Raw genomic sequence first — 25960 nt, 5'->3', positions numbered from 1 at the left:
AACAGGGCAAGTGGAGGACTGAAATGACAGTCTTTCTACAGGCATAGTGATGAACTAGGTCCAAGATTAAAGAACATGCCCTAGCCTTGTAAATGAAGGTAACACAGCAATATTCTTGAACCAATCCCAGTCCCAGTGAAGAAGAGTATAGTTGCTTGGAAGTGGCTAGGAGGAGAAACACAATCAGAAAAGATGGACAGAATAACAAACCAGGATAATTTAATCAAGGTTAAGATCTGGAGAAGAGTAGATTACAAGATAGATGGCCAATCCTTCAAGATTATTCTGTACTCTCTACGAATTGAAGGCCAACAGCAAATAACAGGGGCATTATCCAACTTTCTTGGAAAAATTTCAGTTACTAATTTGGGAAGAAGGATGATTTGGCAGAAAATAATCCCCTAATTGAGTGTTAAAGAACCTGTTTGCTTTCCATTTGGTGTAGGAAGATTGTGAACCATGAAGATGAATGTGATGAGTGACCATTTGCCTGAGCAGTAGCCAGGAATACACTCAGCTAGAGTTGTCAACCCCATTGGCAGACCAGGAATCAAAGGAAATGTACAACACTGGGGACAGATCCAAAATTCAGGACTGGCCAGGAAGAGACGAGTGCAGAATGGGGTGGAATCAACAAATTATTGAACATAATTGGTTAGAATAAGATTTGGTCCCCAAATTTGCAAGAATTAAGACACAACCAGAAGATGAATCATCATTTATTACATGATTGGAAAGCACAAATATAAACAGTTACAGATGTGTGACTTTAAAATATTGGGGAAAAAATTAGTATAATGTAAATCAGATGGAAAACTAAACAGATATATCATGCAAAATGAACAATTGGGTTCATGAAATATATACACAGCCATATTTTACATTTTTGCAGTATTGATGGAGAAAATGACAGAGCAGGAGCAGATATTGCATATTGAGCACAGAGGATGTTATGGCTGCATATAGACATACAAATTAAGATAATTTTCCACGCCCAATATCCCTAGATTAATAGGGATCCACAAAATCTTAGCAGTAAAGTTGGTATCCTTATTGCAACAGAGAGTTCTATACATACAGGATTTCTATTTTTATTCTTCTTCAAAGACATTAACATAATAAAAATCTCTCACTTCAGAAAAAGCTGCATGGAACTGTCAATGTGTAAAACAGATCTAGAAATACAAAAGTCTGGCCTTGTTATTTATTTATTGTAACAGAATATGAATGCTAAGGAATAGAAAAATCCCTCAAATGTTACTGTTTTAAGTTCAGCATCCTTGAAAAAATATAGCTTTCTAACACTTGTTCCATTAAAAAGTTTTAGGATTCAAGTTTCATATCAAACCTACAAATGCTCTTTGCTTAAATGTAAGTTTCTGTGATAACATGCCTATTGAGTTCATCCTGTTTTAAAAAGTCTCAACTCTAACGTGATGGCATTCAAAAGTTGTTATTCATTTTCAATTTTGCAGTTGGAGTTTTTTTTAGATAAAATTCTGTTCTGAAGCCACTTGTTCTTTGTTTTGTTAATTTATGGCAAAATTGTCCTTTTTTTTATTCTTGATAATAGATTTGCTCTCAAAGGTCAGAATCAAAGACACCTAACGCTTCAGGAGAAGCTGGTTGTAAAAAGCCATACAAGAGGTAAATATTCTGTTTACAAATAAGTAGTCAAATGTAATGTTTCTGTCTGGTTTTTGTAACCTCTGTCTTTTTATGTAAGCTCACAAATGTCAACAGTTCTATGTGTATTTTGCACACAGCCCTCTGAAGAAAATGACAGAGCGAATAACTGGGAAGAGTTCAACTAAAGATGCACAGAAGGTAACATCCCAACTGAAAGAAAGGCACTGATTATTTATATTTATATGCATTAATTTCAGTGGAAAGATGATGCATAGGGCATTAATTCCACTGCATCAATATCTTCAATAAAATTTATTTTGAGCAATATACTGCTCTAGAATTTTTTAATCTATTACTCACTGTTACCTAATCAATATGAAAATATTGCACTATTTATCAGGCACCCCTGTTGGATGAGGATATAGAGCTTCCAAAACCACTTTGGCTTCAAGATTTGTATCAGCCTCTGGATTCAGTTCGTAAGAAATCAATGGGTCATGGATCACATTATAAAGATTCCTCAGAAGAAGAGGAAGTATTTAGCAGAGCAAATGTGAGGTAAACTGAGAATTTACAGACGGTGTCAGTTTAATAACAAGTATTAGCAAAAAAACTAATTTAATCCTGCATTTCTTTCTCTGATATTACATTTAGTGCATTCGCTATTAGATATTAGTTATAAAGCTGAAATATAATCAAAAACCTCAAGTAAATCAAACCAAAAAGCAGCATTTGTACAATGTGAGGGGAAAATCTAAATGACAAGTAGGAATTGGCAGGTAAATGAAGATGATTGAATTAAAAAGCATATTGATTTCAGGAGGGAAATTTGAGGAGAGATATTGAGGTAAGTTTTATCCCAGCCACCTTATGCTTGCAAATCTTTGGCCTCTTACAGAAAACACCTAATTTTCATTTCCATCCTTTTTAGTGGAAATGAAGATCAGGCACTTCTGCAATGGGCAACTGATCCATAATGCAGTTTTAAGCCCAGATGTTAAGCTTAAATTCTACCCCATTAGAACTAACACTTTTTGATTCATAGTTATGCTGTGGTCATCACTGGCAAGGCTGGCTTCATTTGCTCCCTATAAGTGCCTTTGAGAAGATGGTTGACAGCTACCACTTTGTTTGACTGTAGTCCATGTGGTGTAAGCACTCCCTATACTGTGATCATAAGCAAGGAGTTCCAGGATTTTAATTCAGCAACAGCAAAGAATGTTATACATTTCCATACAGCTTGACATGGGGAGTAACTTGCAGGGGAAGGGAAACCGGTTGTTTCCCTCATTGCTCAAAGTCACAGAGGTTGTGGATTATCCAGACTGCTTCACACTGCAACACTGGTGGAGGGTGTGAATGTTAAGTTGGTGAATAAGATGGTCTTCAAGCAGGTTACTTTGTCCGAAAGGCATCAAGTTTCTTGACTGTTGCTGCAATTGAACGCATCCACACAAGTATTCCATCACACTTATGATTTATGCCTTGTGAATGGTGGAAGGACCTTGAGAATTTAGGACATATGTTGCTTATTACAGCATAACAGAATGGAGAAAATATGCAATGGAGATATTGTGTGAAGTGGGATGTCTGTACAGGTGGTGATAAAGTCATTTACCACAAGGGCATGAAGGGTTTATAAAAAAGTCAAGGACTTCAGTAAATGATGGAATACATAGAGCCGATAAAATTGTGAGAGTGGGTTGACATGACAATGAGTGGTCTTTTTATAAATTATAAGATGGACTAAGTGATGCTAGCAAGATAAACACTGAAGAAGTTGAGACAAGAGATAATGAAGGCACAGGTTAATGGTCTCAGAAGTGATGGGACTAATGAACCAATGGAGGAGTCATGCAAAGCAAAGACAGAGAGGAGAAAGGAAATGGATCTTTGAATGAGAAGAACACCAGAACAGCATGTCTTAAGAATATTATATCAACAGTGTCATGTAGAGATGCTATAGGAGTGGAAAGTATAAATATAATTTCAATGCACTGAAGAGGAAGTGAAGTTCTGACGTTAGGACTAAGAATATTTGTTGAAGTACTGCAGAAAGAATTATACTCTGGAGCTAACATCCATTGATCCTCAAGTTCATCATCCCTCCTCTAATTAGCTAATTAGCTGTTGAATGTAGCACTTTCAGTTCAGAAGATAGGCTCATTGCTATTACATTCAAGTTGGACCTGCTCTAGAGGTGTGTCATAACATCTCTGAATAGATTGCTTAGAAAATATGTATTATTTATCTAGCCAGGATAACTGCCTCCTTGATGCAGGAAATGTGAGTGAGTTTTTATAAGGATCAGTCCCCAGATTGGAATTAAACTCAGTTGTGTCTGAGCTAACAGGCTTAAGAATGGAAAATGATTCTTGTGATGCACAGACATGCCTGGCATTAGCTGTCAGCCTTCAAAAACAGCTGAGTATAGCAAAAATTTCAGATTTATATAGTCAGTCTCACAGCAAAGTATGTTTCACTATGAAGTGTTGGAGCAGTGCCTCCGTAGGATTGTTTATTTTCACAACTTTAGTTTATATTTCTCACCTTTAGTTATCTGGTCGGCATGGACAGGTTGGACCAAAGGGTCTGTTTCCATGCTGCATATCTCTGTGACTCTGTGACAACTCAGCCTGTTGAAGATTGCTGAGCATTACAAACCCTGCACCTTTCCTGTTCATCATTGACTTTTCTGAAGGGGACCTTGTTTAAAGTGTGGCTGAAAATGTGTTGCTGGTCAAAGCACAGCAGGTCAGGCAGCATCCAAGGAACAGGAAATTCGACGTTTCGGGCCAGAGCCCTTCATCAGGAATTTACATATTTAAGGGCTGCCACCTGTTTTAAGATAGTCATGATGTGGAGGAGCCAGTGTTGGACTGGGGTGGACAAATTTAAAAGTCACACAACACTAGGTTATAGTCCAATAGGTTTATTTGGAAGCACTAGCTTTTGAAGTGCTGCTCCTTCATCAAGTAGCTGTGGAGCAAGATCATAAGACACAGAATTTACAGCAAAAGATTACAGTGTCATGCAACTGAAATGATATATTGAACAAACCTAGATTGCTTTTAAGTTGTTCATCTTTTGGAGTAGGTTGCAGGTTTCAGTTCATAAATATGCAATATGTAAGTTCTCAAGAATGTGACTTAAAAGAAGTTCTAGGATTTAGTTGAATGACACTGTAATCTTTTGCTATTAATTCTATGCCTTATGATCCTGCTCCACAGCCACCTGATGAAGGAGCAGCACTCTGAAAGCTAGTACTTCCAAATAAACCTGTTGGACTATAACCTGGTGTTGTGCGATTTTTAAATCTGTTTTAAGAATCTACCAGGAACACCAAAAAAAGGATCCACATATTTGACAGTGAGATCAGGTCCTGCGCAGATTGGATTCAGGGTCTACTACTGCAAAATTGATATCTCTTGTGCCAGTCTTCGAGAACAACACATATCCATATTTATTTGCAGGTTTATGAGCTCCCTTTCTATACTGACAGCAAATAAATAGATTGGACAAATCAAAATCATTAAAAGTTATCAACAAACAAGGCAGATGAATAGGTAATTTTACAAGTGTTGAGCCAGTTTATGTTTGAAGGGTGTATTAGTCAGGAAAGTGAAGGTAAGTTAGTCAGTAAAATTGTTGGAATTAAATAATATTATAAGTACTGTACACCTTTGCAAAGTTAGTCCTGAAATCTTATTTGTTGCATAAAAATGCTCTTCAGTTTGAGAATTACTATAAGTAATTCTACTTAATGTTGTGGTTCTGTTCGCCGAGCTGGGAATTTGTGTGGTAGACGTTTCGTCCCCTCTCTAGGTGACATCCTCAGCACTTGGGAGCCTCCTGTGAAGCGCTTCTGTGACATTTCCTCCGACATTTATCGTGATTTGTATCTGCCGCTTCCGGTTGTCAGTTCCGGCTGTCCGCTGCAGTGGCCGGTATATTGGGTCCAGGTCGATGTGCTTATTGATTGAATCTGTGATGAGTGCCATGCCTCTAAGAATTCCTTGGCTGTTCTCTGTTTGGCTTGTCCTATAATAGTAGTGTTGTCCCAGTCGAACTCATGTTGCTTGTCAAGCAACAAGAGTTCGACTGGACAACACTACCATTTAGGACAAGCCAAACAGAGAACAACCAGGGAATTTCTAGAGGCATGGCACTCATCACAGATTCAATCAATAAGCACATCGACCTGGACCCAATATACCGGCCACTGCAGCGGACAGCCGGAACTGACAACCGGAAGCGGCAGATACAAATCACGATAAATGCCGGAGGAAATGTCACAGAAGCGCTTCACAGGAGGCTCCCAAGCGCTGAGGATGTCACCTAGACAGGGTACGAAACATCTACAACACAAATTCCCAGCTCAGTGAACAGAATCACAACAACGAGCACCCGAGCTACAAATCTTCTCCAAAACTTTGAATTCTACTTAATAGCCAGTCAAGATAGAAACTGTTGCAAACACCTTGGGTATAGTCAGATTAGCCTACGATGATTCATTTTTTGGAAAAACTCAACAGGTCTGGCAGCATCTGTGGAGAGATGTTAGAGTTAATGTTTCTGGTCACTTACCTTTCTTCAGAACTGATGATAGATAAGAAAAAGTTGCTTTTATGCAGAAAAATATGGATGGAAGGAGAGGGTAAGGAATAAACAACAGGTGTATATAGAGCCCAGAAAGAGAGAAGAGAAGTTGGACAGACAAAGGAGTGGATAGCAGTCAGCCTAGCAGAATGAATGGCTGCTAATGGGGACTATTAGTGACTAACAATGGATTGTGTGCAATAGCAGGTCATGTATGGGGAAGCCTGAGACAGAAATGTTGGCCTGATTAGTGTGTTGAAGTGGCAGGCAATGGGAAGCTCAGGGATGTTCTGCAAAGTGGTCACCCAGTTTTCTCTCCATTCACCCAGTGTAGAGGAGACCACATTGTGACCAGTAACTACAGTAGACTAGACTGAGTGAAGTGCAGATAAACTGCGGCTTCATCTGGAAGGTGTGTTTGGGTTCTTGAATATTGCAATAAATAACACATGTCCTAACTCCTGGATCCTGCTAACATCTGAAGGCCTCAAACTTGGTCGATGAAGAAATACAGCAAATGTAATTTAAATGGATTTTCAGAAAGCCTTGTAAGATGACACAAAGGAAGGTACTGAAGAAGAGTATGAGGGAGAGGTAAAAAGTTAGAGTAAGATAAAGAGAAAGTACTGATAAAGAGAAAGAAAACACAAAGTCGGTAATGTCAGTTTCATATAGTGTTTAGAAGAAGGATCGTATGTCAAGAACAAGTCCACGTAGTCCATCCTGCCCATCCTGATCTTTTGAGAGTGCTATCCAATTAATACCACTAATCAATTAGTCTCTTGCAGTATCTCGTTGGGTTCTGTGATGTGACTGCTTGTGTTCATTGTATCTGAGAATTAATGTTTTTCAATATAGGATAGAGATAGTGGTGTCCATATTTGCAGGTAACACTGAAATAGGAGGCGTTGTAAGTAATTTGAGAGCCAAAGAAGTTTCAGGAGAACAGTAAAAACATGGCAGAAAGGTTAACAAGGACAGCTAAAAATTAGTATCAGAAAACGTGAGGTGGCACATTTTGCTTTAAAAAAGGTAATTGTATTTAGAAAGGTGAAGGCCAGGTCAAGTGAGAGAGGAGACAGATTTGGAGGCTCAAGATCACAAGACATAAAAGTAGCACCTCAATTGGGTCAGGCTATAAATGGCTCAAGGGTATAAAATTCAAGATACAATGATAAACCCAAATAACACCATAGGTAATCCACTGCTGGGATACAATGTTGGACTCCACAGTACAGCCACACTACAGATTCACTGGGATGCTGTGCAAAGAACAATTGAGTCTGAGACATTTACCATTCAAACAGTCAGATTAGATAGAAACAGACTGCTTCCAGTAATTGAAAGATGTAGAATTGATGTAAGATTAAATATAAGAGATTTAGGACTGACACAAAGAACAAAGAAAATTTACAGCCCAGGAACAGGCCCTTTGGCCCTCCAAGCCTGAGCCAATCCAAATCCACTGTCTAAACCTAACATCCAGTTCCTAAGCATCCATATTCCTCTGCTCCCCTACTCATGCATCTGTCCAGATGTACCTTAAATGAATCTATCGTGCCTGCCTCTACTACCTCTGCTGGCTACACGTGTAAAGTATTGCTACCATCCTCTGCGTACAGTATTTTTCACCTCTCACCTTGAACACACAACCTCTCGTTCTTGAATCCCTCACCCTGGGAAAAAGCTTATCTCTATCCACCTTGTCTATTCCCTTCATGATTTTGTAGACCTCAGTCAGGGTTCCCCCCTCAATCTCCTTTTTTCCAATGAAAATAATCTTAACCCAATCAACATCTCTTTATAGCTAGTACCTTCCATACCGGGCAACATCCTCGTAAAACTTCTCTGCACCCTCTTCAAACGTCCACATCCTTTTGATGATGTGGCGACCACAACTGTACACAGTTTTCTAAATGCGGCTGAACCAATGTCTTGTACAATTTTAACATGACCTGCCAGCTCTTATATTCAATACTCCATCCAATGAAGGCAAGCTTACCTTCTTGACTTCTTGACCACTCAATCCATCTTCAGGGTGCAATGAACTTGAACTCCCAGATCTCTCTACTCATCAACTTTACCCAAGACTCATCCATTTACAGTATAGTTGGCTCTAGAATTAGACTTCCAAAAATGTATCACTTCACATTTGCCTGGATTGAACTCCATTTGCCATTTCTCCACCCAACTCTCCTGTCTATCTATATTATTCTGTATTCTTTGACAGTCCCCTATGCTTTCTGCTACTCCACCAATCTTTGTATCACCTGGAGCAACTTTATTTTACACAGAAGGGTGTGAAGATATGAAATGGAATGGCCTGCAAGAGTTATCATGAAACAAAAATAATATCGGCATTTTTAGAAAAGTTTTGATGGCAGGCTGAAACAAATGGGAATTAACACAAAGTAAGCCATAATGAACAGATATGAATAGGGCGATTGCCCAAGTGGAGGAATCATGAGGATTGGTTCAGTTAGAAATAATGCTGCCTCTAAACTGTGTAGCTGCACAGCAAGCTGGAAGCGCAGGCTGGTCATTTAAAGTTACTGTTTAAAGTGATATGCACAAATACAAAGAATGTAAAGGGACCATGCATTTAAACAAAAAGGCTGTGTACAACAAAAACAATGAAGCGGTTGTTGCCTGAAAATTCGGTTTCCTGCTATAACAGTGTAATTCTATAAAGGTCAGAGAGTGTGGTGCTGAAAAAGCACAGCTAGTCAGGCAGCATCTAAGGAGCAGGAGAATCGACGTTTTGGTCATAAGCCCTTCATCAGGAATAAAGGGATGGCTCAAGGGGGCTGAGAGATAAATGGGAGGTGGGGTGGGGCTGAGGGGAAGATAGCTGGGAATGTGATAGATGAAGGTGGGTGAAATTGATAGGTCAGAGAGGAGGGTGGAGCGGATAGATGGGAAGAAAAGTGGACAGGTAGGACAATTCAAGAGGGCAGTGCCGAGTTGGAAGGTTGGATCAGGACAAGGTGGGGAGAGTGGAAATGAGGAATCTGGAGAAATCCATATTGATCCCATTTTGTTGGAGGGTCCCAAGGCGGAAGATGAGGTGTTCTTCTTTCAGGTGTCAGGTGGCTCAAGTTTGGTGGTGGAGGAGGCCCAGGAAATGCATGTACTTGGTGGAGCCAGAGAAGGAATTAAAGAGTTCAGCTACAGGGAGGTGGAATTGCTTAGTGCGTGTGTCCCAGAGATATTCTCTGAAACATTCCACAAGTTGGCGTCCTTTCTCCCAAATGTGCAGGAGACCGCATCAAGAGCAATGGACACGGTAGATGACATGTGTGGATGTACAGGTAAACTTTTATCGCATGTGAAAGGATCCTTTGAGGCCTCAGACAGAGGTGAGGGGGAAGGTGTGGGTGCAGAGTTAATGTTCCCTACTCGACGCCAAGTTGGTTTGACAGATCTGGCTGTCACTTGGTCAGGGACCAAGGAAGGCAAGGTGACCAGGTAGGTTTATGCCAACGAGGTTGTTCTCATTGGGATGGGACTTTCTCTTCATCCATTTCTGTGAGAATCTTGGACCCAGATCCTTACTCTACACTTGTTTAACAATATCTCACTTTTAACAATTTCAGAATTTGTCTCTTACTCAATAAACTGCCTCTTTGGTAAATACTGATGCAAAATATTTGTTCGCCCTCAAACTAATTTCCGATATTTCTTTCCTCATTCCCAAGTTCTCAATTAATTAAAATGTAAGGCTCAAATTTTCCATTTTACAGCTAAGGGGCAGGCATATTCAGTGGTGACTGACTCACCAGCAGCACCAGTTAGAAAACTCATCTGCTCAAGCTCCAATCAGCTTGTCAGGAGCTAACCAGCAAACTTCCCAGTGAATTGCAGCCCTCAGTGTTGAAGTCCTGCCTTTGAATAAAGATTTGTACACTTTGTGTCTTTCACTGTGTCTCACACCTGAAAAAAAAGGAGATTTATTTCCCCCTCAAAAAAAAGAAAAAAGAAAAAAAGGAAGAAAAAACAAATTGAAGTCCTGCCTTGCAAAAGCTGCTGGCCAGTTAGCCTCAGTCTTTGGAGATTCAATGGTGAGAGGTTAAGTCTTTTTATCTAAGGTTGGACATCACTGACAGAGGGACGTGAGGGGCACAGTCAGCTTGCAGCAAATGGGTCTATCCAACCCTCAACTAAAAGCCATCTAATTGATGGGATTCAAGAGTGATAAATCCCCAGGGCCTGATCACCTACATCTTTGAAATAAAGTTGCCCTAGAAATAATGGATGCATTGGTGATTACTTTGCAAGGTTGTACAGATCCTGGAACAGTTCTACGCATTGGAGGGTAGTGAATGTAACACTTCTATTGAAAAAGGGAGACAGAGAGAAGACCGAGATTTATAGACCAGTCAGCCTGACAGTAGTAAGGATCATGCTTGAGTCCATTATAAAAGATTTAAGAGCTGAGCATTTGGAAAACAGTACGATTGGACAGAATCAGAATAGAATTACGAAAGGAAAATAGATTTATGGAAGGGAAATTACATTTGTTAACTCTACTGGAATTCTTCGAGGATGTAATTTGCAGAGTTAAAGAGGGGCAACCAGTGGATGTAGTTTATTTGAACTTTCAGAAGGCAATCAACAAAGGCCACAATGGGAGTACTGCACATTGAGCTGGATAGAGAATTAGTTACAAGATAGGAAACAAAGATTTGTGTAAAGATTTGTAATTCGGGTACTGGTTGTCGTGGTTGTGGGTATATTTGCCGAGCTGGGAAGTTGATTTGCAGATGTTTTGTCCTCTGTCTAGATGACATCTTCAGTGTTTTGGAGCCACCTGTGAAGCACTGCTGTACTGTGTTTTATGGAATTTATTTGGTTCCATTCCTGTTGCTTCCGGATGCCAGTTCCAGTTGCTTGTTGTAGTGACCAGTATATTGGGTGTAGGTCTATGTGTTTGTTGATGGAGTCCGTGGCTGAGTGCCATGCCTCTAGAAATTCTCTGGCTGTCCTATGTTTAGCTTGTCCTATGATGGTTGTGATGTCCCAGGTGAATTTGGTGTCCTTGTCGTCATGTATGTATAGCTACTAGGAACAGCTGGTCGTGGCATTTATTGTTAGCTGGTATTCATGGATTTGGATTGCTAATTGGATGCCTGTTTACCTTATTTAGTGTTTCATTCAAGCTTTGCATGGAATTCTGTAAATTACGTCAGTCTTGCACATAATGGTATTGTGTCTTTTGTCCTGGTGAATTGTTGTCTGCGCATGGCTGTAGATTTATGGGCTGTCATGAATCCCAATGGTCAGAGAGATCTGGCTGGTAGTTATAGAATCATAGAAACGTACAGCACGGAAACAGACCCTTCCGTCCAACTCATCCATGTCAACCAGGTATCCTAACCTAAGTTACTCCCATTTGCCAGCACTTGGCCCATATCCCTCCAAACCCTTCCTATTCATACAACCATCCAGACACCTTTTAAATGCTGTAATTGTATCAGCCTTCACCACCTCCTCTGGCAGCTCATTCCATACACGTACAACCCTTTGCATGAAAAGGTTGCTCTTTAGGTCCCTTTTATATCTTTCCCCTCTCACCCTGAACCACTGCCCTATAGTTCTGGACTCTCCCACTCCAAGGAAAAGACCTTGTCTATTTATCCTATCCATACGCCTCATGGATTTATAAACCTCTACAAGGTCACCCTTCAGCCTCCAAGGCTCCAGGGAAAACAGCCTAGCCTATTCGGCCTCTCCCTGTAGCTCAAATCTTCCAACCCTGGCAACATCCTTGTAAATCGTTTCTGAACCCTTTCACGTTTCACAACATCCTTCCAATAGAAACGAGACCAGAATTGCATCCAATATTCCAAAAGCGGCCTAACCAACATCCTGTACAGCCACAACATGACCTCCCAACTCCTGTACTCAATACTCTGACGAATAAAGGAAAGCATACCAAATGTCTTCTTCACTATCCTATCTACCTGTAACTCTACTTTCAAGGATCTATGAACCTGCACTCCAAGTCTCTTCATTCAGCTACACTCCCTACGACCTTACCATTAAGTGTGTAAGTCCTGTTCTGATTTGCTTTTTCAAAATGCAGCACCTCACATTTATCTAAATTAAACTCCATTTGCCACTCCTCAGCCCATTGGTCCATCTGTTGAATATCCTTAATCAGTCCTTGCCTTTCCAAATACATGTAAATTCTGTCCTTCAGGTTTCCTTGCAGCTACTTGCCCACCACTGACGTCAGTCTCACTGGTCTATAGTTCCCTGGCTTTTTCTTATCATCTTTCTTAAATAGTGACATCACATTCACCAACCTCCAGTCTTCCGGCACCTCACCTGTGACTATCGATGATACAAATATCTCAGCGAGGGGCACAGCAGTGAGACCATTGCTTCGTCCTTGTCTATGTTCTTGATGTTGTCTAGGAATTCCTGTGATGATTGTATAGAGTGCTTGAATCCACTAAAAGATGTTTTAGTTTTTGTTGCCGTTCGTTTGCTAGCTTATGAGATGCCATTCCCAGGAGTGCCACACGGGTTTAAGTGGCATGTCTGGTTTATGTACTTTGGGTTGACTGTAAAATCTTGGGGTGTTGATGCTTTCTGGTTTCGTCCTTTGTAGGTCAATCCTGGTTATTAGCCTGTTTTTTTTTAAAGTTCCATGGTGTGTTGTTTATTCTGTTGGTTACTATGGTGTGGGATCACACTCCCTCTGTAGGTTGGTGTTGCTTTCTGCAAGTACTTTCTCTGCTTTCCGAGTATATTCAGTATTGTCCATGATAACTGTCATTCTGCTGTTGTGCGCTGGTACTATGATTGTGTTCTTGTTATTTTTATGTGTTTTTAGGGATTCTCCCTCTTTTGTGTTGAGGTCCATTTGTCTTTTCTTTGTTAATAGGGGTACAATAGTTTGTCTGACTGTTTGCTTTGTTTTTTTGGTTAGTCTGTTATTTCTGAGCATACATTCTAGTGCAGCTAGGAAATCTGTTGTTTTTGCATTTGTGGTTGTAGTTGAGTTCCTTGGCTAGAACAGCTTTTTTCTGTGCCTGTAAGCTGTCAGATAGGCTTCTAACCCAGGTATCTGCCATGTTAACTTTTTCTGCTGTTGGTTAGCTTAGTCATTTTGTCTTGTAGTGCTGTTCTCTTTATGTACGTGGTTCTGTTCTATCCTACGGTGATGGCCTGTTCAATCCTGATTGGTTAATTTTGAAATTAATAATTTTTGGCGTGCAATTTCTTGTCTGTTCCTGTGTAGTCTGTTGTGTATGCCGGTAATCGTAACCTGGATCATCCTGAGACTGTTTTTCTGGCTTGTGGGTTGTTGATTGGTGGTCTGTATCTGACACAGGGTGGTAGTATTGGATTCCTTCAGTATCCATGTCAGAATCGGAGTTGTTCATAGGTAGCACTTAGATGGTTGGCACAGGATTCCCATTTCCTTGCTTGTCTTAACATCTCTCGCCTGTAGGTGTTCAAGATTTGTGTAAAGAACGAATTACAAAAGTGTACAAGAAAGCCATAAACGCCGACCAGGTCCTGAATTACAACAGCTCAGACAACAACGCACCAGGACAAAAGACCCTTTACCTATCACGTGCAAAACTAACATAATTTACAGAATGCTATGCAAAGACTGCACAAACACTTAATAGGGTAAACAGGCATCCAATTAGCAATCCAAATCAATGAATACCAACTAGCTACTAAATGCCATGACCAGCTGTCCTCATAGCCATACACACAGATGACAAGGACCACAAATTCGCCTGGGATATCACAACGATCATAGGACAAGCTAAGCATAGGACAGCCAGAGAACTTCTAGAAGCATGGCACTCATGCATAGACTCCATCAACAAGCACATGGACCTAGACCCAATATACCGGCCACTACAACGAACAACCTTAACCAGCAATGGGAAGCAGCAGGAACAGAACCAAATAAATTCCAGAAGACACAGTGCAGCAACACTTCACAGGATGCTCACAAAGCATTGAAGGTGTCACCTAGACAAGGAATGAAACATCTGCAAATCAGCTTCCCAGCTTGAGAAACATACCCACAACCAGGAAACAAAGAATCGGAATAAACTGATGGTTTTCAGAATGCTAGGCCCCATGAGGGTACTATATGTAACATCTCCAAATTTGCAGATGACACAAAGCTGGCTGGCAGAGTGAGCTGTGAGGAGGATGCAAAGATGCTTCAGTGTGATTTGGACAAGCTAAGTGAGCAGGAAAATACATGGAAGATGAAGTATAATTTGAATAAATGTGAAATTATCCACTTTCGTGCAAAAACAGGAAGGTGGGTTATTATCTGCTTAACTGTAAATTGAGAGAAGGCAATTTTTGCAAAGATGTGCAGGTTAGATGGGTTGGCCATGCTCAATTGCCCTGTAGTGTCTAGATATGTGTAGACTAGAGGGATTAGTTGTGATTAATGCTGGATTGCAGGGATAGGATGGTGGGGGAGTGCATCTGGGTCGGATGCTCTTCGGAGGGTCTGTGCAGATTGATTGGCCAAATGCCCTATATCAGCACTGTAGAGATTATGTTTATATGAAAATGCAACCAGACCTCGTATACCAGTCTCTAAATGTAAGCATGCAGTTGCAGCAGGCTGTGAAAGAGTCAAATAGTAATGATTCGAGTATAGGAGCAGGGATATTTTCCTGCAATTATACAGGCTTTAGTGAAACCATGTCTGAAGTAATGTTTGGGTCTCTTTATGTGAGGAAGGTTATTCTTGCTAGAGATGGAATGCATCAAATATTTGTCAAACTGATTCCTGGGATGGCATGACTGATGTATGAGGAAAGTTTGAATTAGTTAAGATTATATTTGCTGGAGCTCGGAAGAATGAGGGCGGATTTCAGAAGCCTATAAAATTTTAACAGGACAAGACAGGATAAATATAGGCAAGATGATCCAGATGATTGGGGAGCACAGAAACAGTTTAAGAATATGGGGTAAACCATTTAGGATTGAGATGAGGAGAAATTGCTTCGCCCAGAAAGTACTGAGCCTGTGGTACTTGCTACTGCAGAAAACAGTTGAGACCAAAACATTGCATGGTTTCAGGAGGGGTTGGATATGGCACTTGGAGCTAAAGGGTTCAAACAATATGGGGGAAAAGAGGGAACTGGTCAATGAGTTGGATGATCAGCCATGATCGTAATGAATGGCAGAATAGGCTCAAAGAGCTGAATCACCTGCAATAGACAATAGGTGCAGGAGTAGGCCATTCTGCCCTTCGCGCCTGCACCACCATTCAATATGATCATGGCTGATTATCCTTAATCAGTATCCTGTTCCTGCCTTATCTCCATAACCCTTGATTCCACAATCCTTGAGAGCTCTATCCAACTCTTTCTTAAATGAATCCAGAGACTGGGCCTCCACTGCCCTCTGGGGCAGAGCATTCCACACAGCCACCACTCTCTGGGTGAAGAAATTTCTCCTCATCTCTGTCCTAAATGGTCTACCCCTTATTTTTAAGCTGTGTCCTCTGGTTCGGCACTCACCCATCAGCGGAAACATGTTTCCTACCTCCAGAGTGTCCATTCCTTTAATAATCTTATACGTCTCAATCAGATCCCTTCTCAGTCTTCTAAACTCAAGGGTATACAAGCCCAGTCGCTTCAGTCACTTCAGCGTAAGGTAGTCCCACCATTCCAGGAATTGACCTCGTGAACCTACGCTGCACTCCCTCAATAGCCAGAATGTCTTTCCTCAAATTTGGAGACCAGAACTGGACACAGTACTCCAAGTGTGGTCTCACCAGGGCCCTGTACAGCTGCAGAAGAACCTCTTTGCTTCTATACTCAATCCTTCTTCGCTACCTGCTGTACCTGCATGTTACCTTCATTGACTGGTGTACAAGAATACCCAGATCTCTTTGAACTGCCCCTTTACCTAAATTGATTCCATTTAGGTAGTTATCTGCCTTCCTGTTCTTGCCACCAAAGTGGACAACCATACACTTATCCACACTAAACTGCATCTGCCATGCATCTGACCACTCACCTAATCTGTCCAGGTCACCCTGTAATCTCCTAACATCCTCCTCACATTTCACCCTGCCACCCAGCTTAGTATCATCAGTAAATTTGCTAATTTATTATTAATACCATCTTCTATATCATTAACATATATTGTAAAAAGCTGCGGTCCCAGCACTGATCCCTGCAGTACCCCACTGGTCACTGCCTGCCATTCTGAAATGGAGCCGTTTATCACTACTCTACGCCAGGTCTTATTTTCTGTTTGTGTGTTTGTAAACCGTTATAGGTCATTCACTGAACCCCATTTATAGTACATTTTTTCAGTTGTGGGAACCAAGCTTGAGAAACAATGTCTGTGTGTGTGTGTGTGTGTGTGTGTGTTCAGAAAATTTGCATATGTGTGAGATGACAAATGTGTGTTTGAGAACAAGAGACAGTCTGTGTGTAAACATTGTGTGAGACAATGTTTATATCTGTGGGTGTGTTTGGGGGCTGGGGCTGGGGTCAGGAATAACATGATAGCACAATATCTGTATGAAGGACATCTGTTATGTGGAGAAATTGTAGCAACTGGACTTCTTCATTAGCCAAAAATAATGGAGTTGTTCAGAATCATGAGCAGTTTCGATAGAGTTATTGCAAAACAGTTATTTTGCGTGGCATAGGAGACAGTAACCAGATGACACATTTCTAAGGTAATTGGCAAAATAACGAGGGGGGATTTTGGTGGCATAGCAAATAATTATAATATGGACTGCATCTCCTGAATAGGTGATCAAAATAGATTTGATACCTTTCAAAAAAAGAATTTGATAAATAGTTGGAAGATAAAAAATGTTCAGAACTTTGAGAGATACTGGAGAACAGGATTCATTTGTTCATTCTTTCACAGAAATAGCAAAGACACAATGGACCTATTGACCTCCTCATGCTTTATCATTCTATATTTCTGTCTATTTAAAGCTGAAGAAAAGAATAATCTATATTTACGTTCTTTCATCAGTTTGCTCCAAATCTCTATTTTTCCACAGCATCCTGAAACTTGAAGTGTTTTGTTTTAGCAGCATATATTTATTGATTAATTCTGTACGTAATACATGAATAAATCAACCATTGTTCACGTGCAAGTAAAACAAATTCAGCATTCATCCTAAAATTGTTTCAATTCTAGCATTAAACAAATGGAGTCTTTTTGCTCTCGTACCATTGATCCACCGAAGGAACTAGGAAAGCGTTGACTTTATATGTTGGCATTACTGGATCTCATGGTAATACAATAATTCCTAGATTCCATTTTGGAACTTGGAATTGAGCTCCCTTTGCTCATAAACCTGCTCCTTTGGACCAATTAACATTATAATGGGTTTGTAACTTCTCAAAACACTTTGAAAAGCAATCTTTTAACTCTGGATTAGTTATTGCTGTCAAATAGACAAACAAATCAAGTGATTAATAACAAGGCAATCTGGCTTTAGTAGTCTTGGCCAAAAGAGCAATAGCAAGAGTGCAGAAAGAAGAACGCTATTCCCAAGTAGTTTTGTAGAATTTTACACTCCCCTGAGAAAGCAGATTTGTCTCGGTTTAATGACTTATTCAAAAGTGCAGACTTCCTTGATTCATGCCATAGCCAACAAGCTTGTGTGTGAGATTTACTTCACAGCCATTAAGCTTGGTGTGTGAGATCCAAGCTTGGTGGGTTACATCATCTGGTCCACAGTGAAGTTTGAACCTACAATGCCTAGAAACAAGTCTTAGCTAAGAACCAACTGGACAAGAGAAAAAGGAAACTTAATAGATAAGTGAGACTAAAAAAGTAACTATTTTCTATTACACTCATATTTACTAGGACATCATATTAAAGTGCTTTTGTTGGGAGAGAAGACATTTCTTTAACTGGCAGTTTTCTTTCTTGTAGTGGACGCTCTGATGCCAGGAATCCATAAGGACCCCTAAGAAAAGTCAACACATTCGCTTCACAAGGAGCATCCCGCAAGGAGCCAAATACTTTGTTTGAGAAGAATTCTTTTTTAGTAAAATAATGTGCTTACTCTTATCAATTAATAGTTTTGTAATACAAATATAATTTGTACTTTATATGCAAAAATTGAAACTGTCATTGTGATGTAACCACCTGCATAAATGACTATTGTGTATCACTGGTGAATAATATTTCTTACAGTTTCAACTTCAGAAAATAAAAAGCATAAAGTATGAAATATAAAAATACTACTGTTTGCCAATAGACAGTAGAAAGAACAAGCCATGCCCCAGCAGCGTTCACTTTATACAGCCACAGCTAAACTTTGTCTATTATAACCAAGGCAGTATATTTCTTGAAAAGCTCTCAAATACTACTTTCACCATTATTTAATAATTTGTGTAAAAATATGTGTAAATACTGACTGCCGGTAAATGTTGCAGTGGAGTGGTAAACTGCTGACCTGAAAGATTGTGTTGCAGTGTACCACATCAAAAAGTTGAAGCTACTGCAGAGGTCACACCTAACAAATGTCACGCTTTGCTATGTATAGCTCATTCTGTGGTCATTGTATGTTTTGATATATCTTTGAGCTAAATTTGTTTCATAAATTGAACATTCTCATTCATTTTGTGAAGGCATTAACCTGTCTATCCCACCAGTCATATATTCTGGTCTATTGTACACAAATATCATTAATGAAGACTATTACTCAATGTCATCAATTAGGCATGCCTAAAGGTAAAATAATTTCTTCTTACAATATGACACTATAAGCAGTTATGTGTATTATTTCAATTGAAGAGTACAATAAATATGTGCACAGGGTGGTACAAATGACAGTGTAGAAGTTGGCGATTTTCTTAGTTTGTTTCTAAATGGCCCTGGAAATCTACGGAACTGTGTTAATACCAAATTACCACAATGTGAAGTGGAAATCATTGACTAGGAAGATTACCTGATTAGACTCTCACTAACAGGTTCCTATGCTACTCTGGCCATTCATCAGGAAAAGGGTGCAGGAAACATTGTGCTGAATAGCCATGACTCCAGCAATTGACACTAGCAACACATTAAATTATTCTTAAAGGCTAATTTCCACTCCATTTTCAAGTGGACTGATTCTACTCCCTCCCATGCCATTATTACCAAGGGGTTGAGGTCAAAGCCAAGACTTGGCCCCTGAATGTGTTCACATTTACAAATCTTGAATGCTGATAGAACAACATTGGCGGCACGGTGACACAGTGGTTAGCACTGCTACCTCACAGTGCCTGAGACCCGGGTTCAGTTCCCGACTCAGGCGACTGACTGTGTGAGGTTTGCATGATCTCCCCGTGTCTGCGTGGGTTTCCTCCGGGTGCTCCGGTTTCTTCCCACAGTCACAAAGATGTGCGGGTCAGGTGAATTGGCCTTGCTAACTTGCTCGTAGTGTTAGGTAAGGGGTAAATGTAGGGGTATGGGTGGGTTGCGCTTCGGCGCGTTGGTGTGGACTTGTTGGGCCGAAGGGCCTGTTTCCACACTGTAAGTAATCTAATCTAATCTAATCTAAATCTGAACAAGATATTTGATGGAAGTGAGGAAAATCCTAACAAAGAAAAGCCTTCCTCATGAAACTATCCCATTTCTCTATACTCTCAGGTAATTTTGATCTGGCATGCAGTATTAGACCCTGCAGATTTTCATGGCTTGTATTGTATTAATACTGTTTGCAAGAATGTTAAACTTTGAAAGCTAGTACATGTTAGTACAAAGTTTAAATTAAAATGGCAGAGGGATGGGAACTTATACAGAGTGAGAGAGAAGAGAGAGAAACACGTATAAAAACAAAGGAGAATGGGAAATAAGAAACTTGATAGGCAGTGAATTCAAGGGCAAGAATCAAATAGGGTCACAGAGCAAAGTAATGTGAACAGGACAAAGAATGTTAAAACTTAAGTCATTCTATCTATGAAAGTCCTTGTGTTTTAATGCACGTTGCAGTTACAATAAATTAAATGGATGAATTAGTTGGGTAAATAGATATAAACTTATGTTGGTGTTACAGAGATGGGGGATGGGAACTGGACATCCAGGGTATTCAGCTTTTAGAAAGGGCAGACAAAAATCAAAAGGATGAGAGGTAGCATTGGTGGTTTTAGAGGACACTAACATAATAGTGAGGAAGAATATTAGCATCAATGAAATGGAATCTGCATTGGTAAAGTTCAGAAACACTAAGGGACAGAAAGTGATAATGGGGATTGTAAATAAACCCCAAACTTACTGGAAATGTTGGGGGAAGGCATTAAACAGGAGGTTAGAGAGGCAAGCAATAAAGGTCTCGCTGTCAGAATGGGTGACTTTAATCTGCATATAGATTTTCACAAATCAAATCAGTTACAATATTTTAAAAGAGAATTCCTGGATTTGTGTTGGACAGTTTTCTAAATCAATACATAGAGGAATCAACTAGCGAATAGGCTATCCAGGACTGGGTATTATATAATCAGAAACAAATAATTTGGCAATCTAGTTGTGCAAGGTCCCTTAAGGAGGAGTGACAGTAATATGATGGAATTCTTCATTAAGGTGGAAAGTGACTGAGTTGATTCTGAGTCTTAAGGAAGCTACAGTAGTACGAAGTGCATGCTGGATATGATAAATTGTGGCCTGTCACTTAATGGCTTGATGGTGGACAGGCAATGGCAAGCATTAAAAGAGCACATGGAGGAATTGCAATAATTTTTCAGTGTCTAGCACCGGAAAGGTGACCCAACCTTTGCTCACAAGGAAAATTAAGGATACTATTACATTCAAGGAAGGGATAAATGAAATGGCAAAGAAAAACAAACCTGAAGATTGGTAGCAGTTTAGATTTTAATAAAGGAGGAAAGAGGGATGGATTTAAACAGGGAAAATAGAGTGTGAAAGTAAGCCTATGGGATCATACAAACTGATAATAGTTATGTGAAAAGAAACAGATTTCTAAAGACAAACATAGGTCCCATCAGTCAGAAACATGGAAAGTTAGAACGAGAAACAAAGAGAGGGCAGACCAATTAAATACATATCTTCGTTCAGTCTTCAGAAAGGGCAAAATAACACTCCAAAAATGTCAGGAAATGTAGGATCTAGTGAGAGGGAAAAACTGAATGAATTCAGGACTGGCCGTGAAATGATATTGGGAAAATGGATTGGATTAAATGCCAATAAATCCACAGTGCCCTATAATCTACAGTCCAGACAATTTAAGGAAGTGACCCTAGAAATAGTGGATGCATGGTTTGTCATCTTTCAAGATTCTAGACTCTGGAACAGCTATCAGTTCAAAAATAGCTAATGTAACCCTTGTATTTAAAAAACAAGGGAAAGACAAAAAAAAAAGGAATTATAGACTGGTTTGCCTGAGGTCAGTAATGGGGAAGTGCTAAAGTACGTTATTGACAAAAAAAGCAGAGCATATGGAAAACACCGACAAGATCTGATGCGGTGAACATGAATCTATGAAAGGTAAATTATGCTTGCCAAAGCCCCTGGAATTTTTTGAGGATGCAAGTAGTAGAGTTGATAAAAGGGTAGCCAGTGGATATAGTTTAATGAATTTTCAGAAGGTTTTCACCAAGGTTGCACGTTAGAGATTAGCAGGCAAAATTAAAGGACATAGAATTGTGGATAGTGTACTGACATGAATAGTGAACTGGTTGGCAGACAAGAAAGAGTAGGAATAAACAAATCATTTTTGAGTGGCAGGCAGTGACTTGTGGGGCACCACAAGGATCAGTGCTGCGACCCCAACTATTCACAGTTTCTATTTTTGATTTAAATGAGGGAACTAAATGTAATATTTTCAAATTTGCAAGCAACATAAAGTTTGTGTGGGAGAGTGAACTTTGAGGAGAATGCAGAGATGCTTCTTTGTGATTTGAACAAACTGAGTGAATGGGAAAGTGCATGGAAGATGAAGTGTGATGCAGATAAATGTGAGATTATTCACTTTCGGAACAAAACAGGAAAGCAGATTAGCTGAATATCTCTAAATTGAGAGAGAGCAATGTGTAAAGAGGCCTGGGTGTCCTCGTACACCAGTCACTGAAGGTAGCAGATTGTGAAGGTGGCAAATGGTATTTTGTCCTTCATAATGAGAGAATTTGAGTACAAGAGTAGAGTCTTAATGAGAGCACACATGGAGTGTTGTATGTAGTTTTAGATTGTTATCTGAGGAAGGATGTCCTGAATATGTTGGGAGTGTAATGAAGGTTTACCAGACTGATTCCTGGGATATCAGGGCTGATGTATGAAGAGAGACTGGATTGGTTAGGACTATGTTCATTGGAGTTTAAAAGAATGAAAAGAATCTCACAGAAACAAATAAAATTCTAACAGGACTGGATAGGGTAAATGCAGGAAGGATGTTCCTGATGACCAGGGACATCCAGAATCAGGTTTCACAGTTTAAGGTTACAGATCATTTATGACTGAGTTGAGAAATTTCTTCACACAGTGTGGTGAGCCTGTGGAATTCTCTGCTGTAGAAAGTGGTCAAAGTCATGGAGAACGTTAAATGTTTTCAGGAAGGAGTTAGTTATAGTTCGTAGGGCTGATGAGATTAAAGGGTACAGAGGGCACTGGAAATGGCATTGAGCTAGATGAAAAACCATGATCACATTGAATAGCTCAAAGCACTGAATGATCTGCTCCTGCTCCCATTTTTGATGTTTTGTTGCAACAGTACTCAAGGAGCCCAACACTATCCTTAGCTAAACAGTCCATTTGATCAGCACCTCTTCCAATGGCTCAGATTTTCAACCTTTCCAGCACCAACGCAATATAACTGAAATGTGTACCATCGAGTCATAGATTTGTACATCATGGAAAAAGACTCTTCAGTCCAACTCATCCATGCCGACCAGATTGCCTAAATGAATCTAGTCCCATTTGCCATCACTTGGCCCCTATCCCTCTAAACCCTTCCTATTCATATACCCATCCAGATGCCTTTTAAATGTTGTACTTGTACCAGTCTCCACCACTTCCTCTAGAGACAAAGAACTACAGAAGCTGGAATCCAAGGTAGACAAACAGGTGGCTGGGAGAACACAGCAAGCCAGGCAGCATCAGGAGGTGGAGTAATGGACGTTTCAGATGTAACCCTTCTTCAGGGACAAACGTGTCCACTAATGCTTGTCCACCATTTCCTCTGGCAGCTCATTCCATATTCACACCACCCTCTGTGTGAAAATGTTTCCCCCATCTAGCAGCTGCAGTTTAATTTGGATAAATATGAGGTGTTACAAGCAAACCAGGACAGGATATATACAGCTAATGGTAGGGCCTTGGAGAGTGTTGGACAAGGAGAGTCAGGGGTGCATGTGCATAATTCCTTGAAAATGGAAGCACAAGGTGGTGAAGAAGGCATTTGGCAAAATGGTATTTTGGCTTTATAACAAGAGGATTTGAGGACTGGCACAGGGTATTTGTGAGACCATATTTGGAGTGTTGTGTACACTTTTGGTTCCCTTATCTGAGGAAGGATGTTCTGGATATATTACCTGTATTTGTCAGTGCATTGAGTATAGGAATTGGGATGTCATGGTGCAGCTGTACGTGATATTAGTGAGGCCGCCTTTGGAATACTGTGTACAATTCTGATCGCCCTTCCACAGGAAGGATGTTGTTAAACTTAAGAGGGTGCAGAAAAGATTAACAAGGATGTTGCCAGGACTAGATGGTTTGAACTATAGGAAGAGGCTGAATAGGCTGGTGTTTTTTTTCCTGAAATGTCAGAGACTGAGGGATGACATTATAGAGGTTTATACAAACATGATGGGCATGGATAGGGTAAATAGCCAAGGTCTTTTTCCTCAGGTGAGGGAGTCCAAAACAAGAGGACATAGTTTTAAGATGAGGGAGAAAAGATTTTAAAAGGACCTGACGGGTAACTTTTTCTTGCACATGGTGGTGCGTGTATCGAATGTGCTGCCAAAAGAAGTGGTGGAGGCAGGTGCAATTGCAACATTTAAGAGGCACCTATAAATATGAAGGATTTAGAGGGATATTAATCAAATGCTGGCAAATGGATTGGAATGTCTGGTTGGATTGAAGGGGCTGTTTCCATACGCTATGACGCTATGATCTACAAGAAAGCACATTAGAGACTCACCGATGTTGTTTCAACAGCATCTCCTAAAGCTGTAACCTGCAACATTTTGAGTGGCAACAGCAACAACTACAGGAGAATGTCATCAACTCAAAACTCTCCTGTAATTCACTCACAAATCAGCACAGACATCACTGTTTCATAGTCATCACTGCATTAAATTCCTCGAACAAATTACTTAATAGAACTTTTTAACCATTTCCACCACATGGGTATGAATAATTCTAGAAGATCCTCCATTCAAGGGATACCCAAATGCTGGTGATGCCAGATATAGGTTCCAATAATGTTTCTTTTCTTTAAAAAGCTGTGGAGATGCTTGGTAACACAGCTAATGATTTATGTGTGAGCTATTGAGAAATCCTTATAGTACCTGAATAGGTTAACTTTAGAAATTTAGGGTTCAAAACCCACCTTCCCTATAAATATATATTTCATGGTTAATTTAATAAATTACAGTTAATGTAGTTATTTTAATGGAGAAGAGAAATGTTTGATAAAATGTGGTTGGTAGTGGAAGCAGGAGGGGAAGAGAGCCTGTTGAATTCAATTACTGCACTGGACTCCTAATCCATGTAGGAGGAGAGCGTGAGGACTGCAGATGCTGGAGATCAGAGCTGAAAATGTGTTGCTGGAAAAGCGCAAAAGGTCAGGCAGCATCCAAAGAGCAGGAGGATTAATGTTTCGGGCATAAGCCCTTCTTCAGGAGAAGGGCTTATGCCCAAAACGTCGATTCTCCTGCTCTTCGGATGCTGCCTGACCTGCTGCGCTTTTCCAGCAACACATTTTCAGTCCTAATCCATGTAGTCCAACAGACTCCACTTTCCTCTCTGAAGTCTGAAACTGCCCTGACTCTGGGTTAAGATTTTTGCATCCACCAGCAGGGGGAGTTGCTTATCTGCTTGCTAGGCTGTTCGTTTCTGCATTCATTGACTCAGATATTGGCATAAGACCAGTGTAAATGGGTATGGGCCATTGTATTACAGTAAATCCCTTGTACAGTCTTTAAAATAAAGCTGTTCAGCTGGGAATGGCTGAACACCAACTAATTTCGAAAGGAGCTTTGCTTGGCCCTTTATGTTTATATTCAAATAATTTGACTGCTTAATTTAGCAATTTCTTAATATACTTTCAGAGAAGAATGACAACTGAAACACTCCTATGTCCAGACAGTAAAACAAGGCCCCCCCGGAGACAAACCACAAAATTTCCACCCACATACCAGGAAAGTAACTCATCACCGGGATGCTGTGACAATCAGAGAGGGTAAAACACTAAAATAATTCATCTGTACTGAGGTGACAAGATGACACACTGGAATTTCTTTTTATTCTTTTCCCATTCTCCACAGATGCTGACATACTTTTAAAGTACTTTCAGCATTTTTGTTTTATTTCAGATTTCCAGGGTGCATATTATTTAAGTGTTATACTCATGTGAAATCCCTTTGCCAATGCCCTTTAGGGTGTTGTGACCTGTGTAGTGAATCTGTTATGAACCTAGCACTTGTAGATGCCAACAACCACGGTACATTCCAAGACACCCGCAAGAGTCAAGTCACACAAATATCTTGCACATAACCCTTAAAGGGCCATCAACAATTTTAACATTTAA

At 40.1% G+C, this 25960-nt stretch overlaps 1 protein-coding gene across 1 annotated transcript in view; it reads left to right on the top strand.

Moving 5' to 3' along the window:
* The window catches only part of LOC132830935 (uncharacterized), a 137734-nt gene extending 119491 nt beyond the window's left edge, over nt 1-18243 (top strand). The window contains exons 6-9 of the mRNA XM_060848898.1: nt 1574-1647; nt 1767-1827; nt 2030-2187; nt 18145-18243. Of these exons, the coding sequence (XP_060704881.1) occupies nt 1574-1647; nt 1767-1827; nt 2030-2187; nt 18145-18172 (321 nt within the window). The 3' untranslated portion in view covers nt 18173-18243. The remainder of the gene's footprint in view (nt 1-1573; nt 1648-1766; nt 1828-2029; nt 2188-18144) is intronic.
* The last annotated feature ends 7717 nt before the right edge of the window (nt 18244-25960 follow it).

This window comes from Hemiscyllium ocellatum, chromosome 32, assembly GCF_020745735.1.
Source record: "Hemiscyllium ocellatum isolate sHemOce1 chromosome 32, sHemOce1.pat.X.cur, whole genome shotgun sequence".
NCBI lineage: Eukaryota > Metazoa > Chordata > Chondrichthyes > Orectolobiformes > Hemiscylliidae > Hemiscyllium > Hemiscyllium ocellatum.
This window is presented reverse-complemented; position numbering and strand designations above follow the sequence as displayed.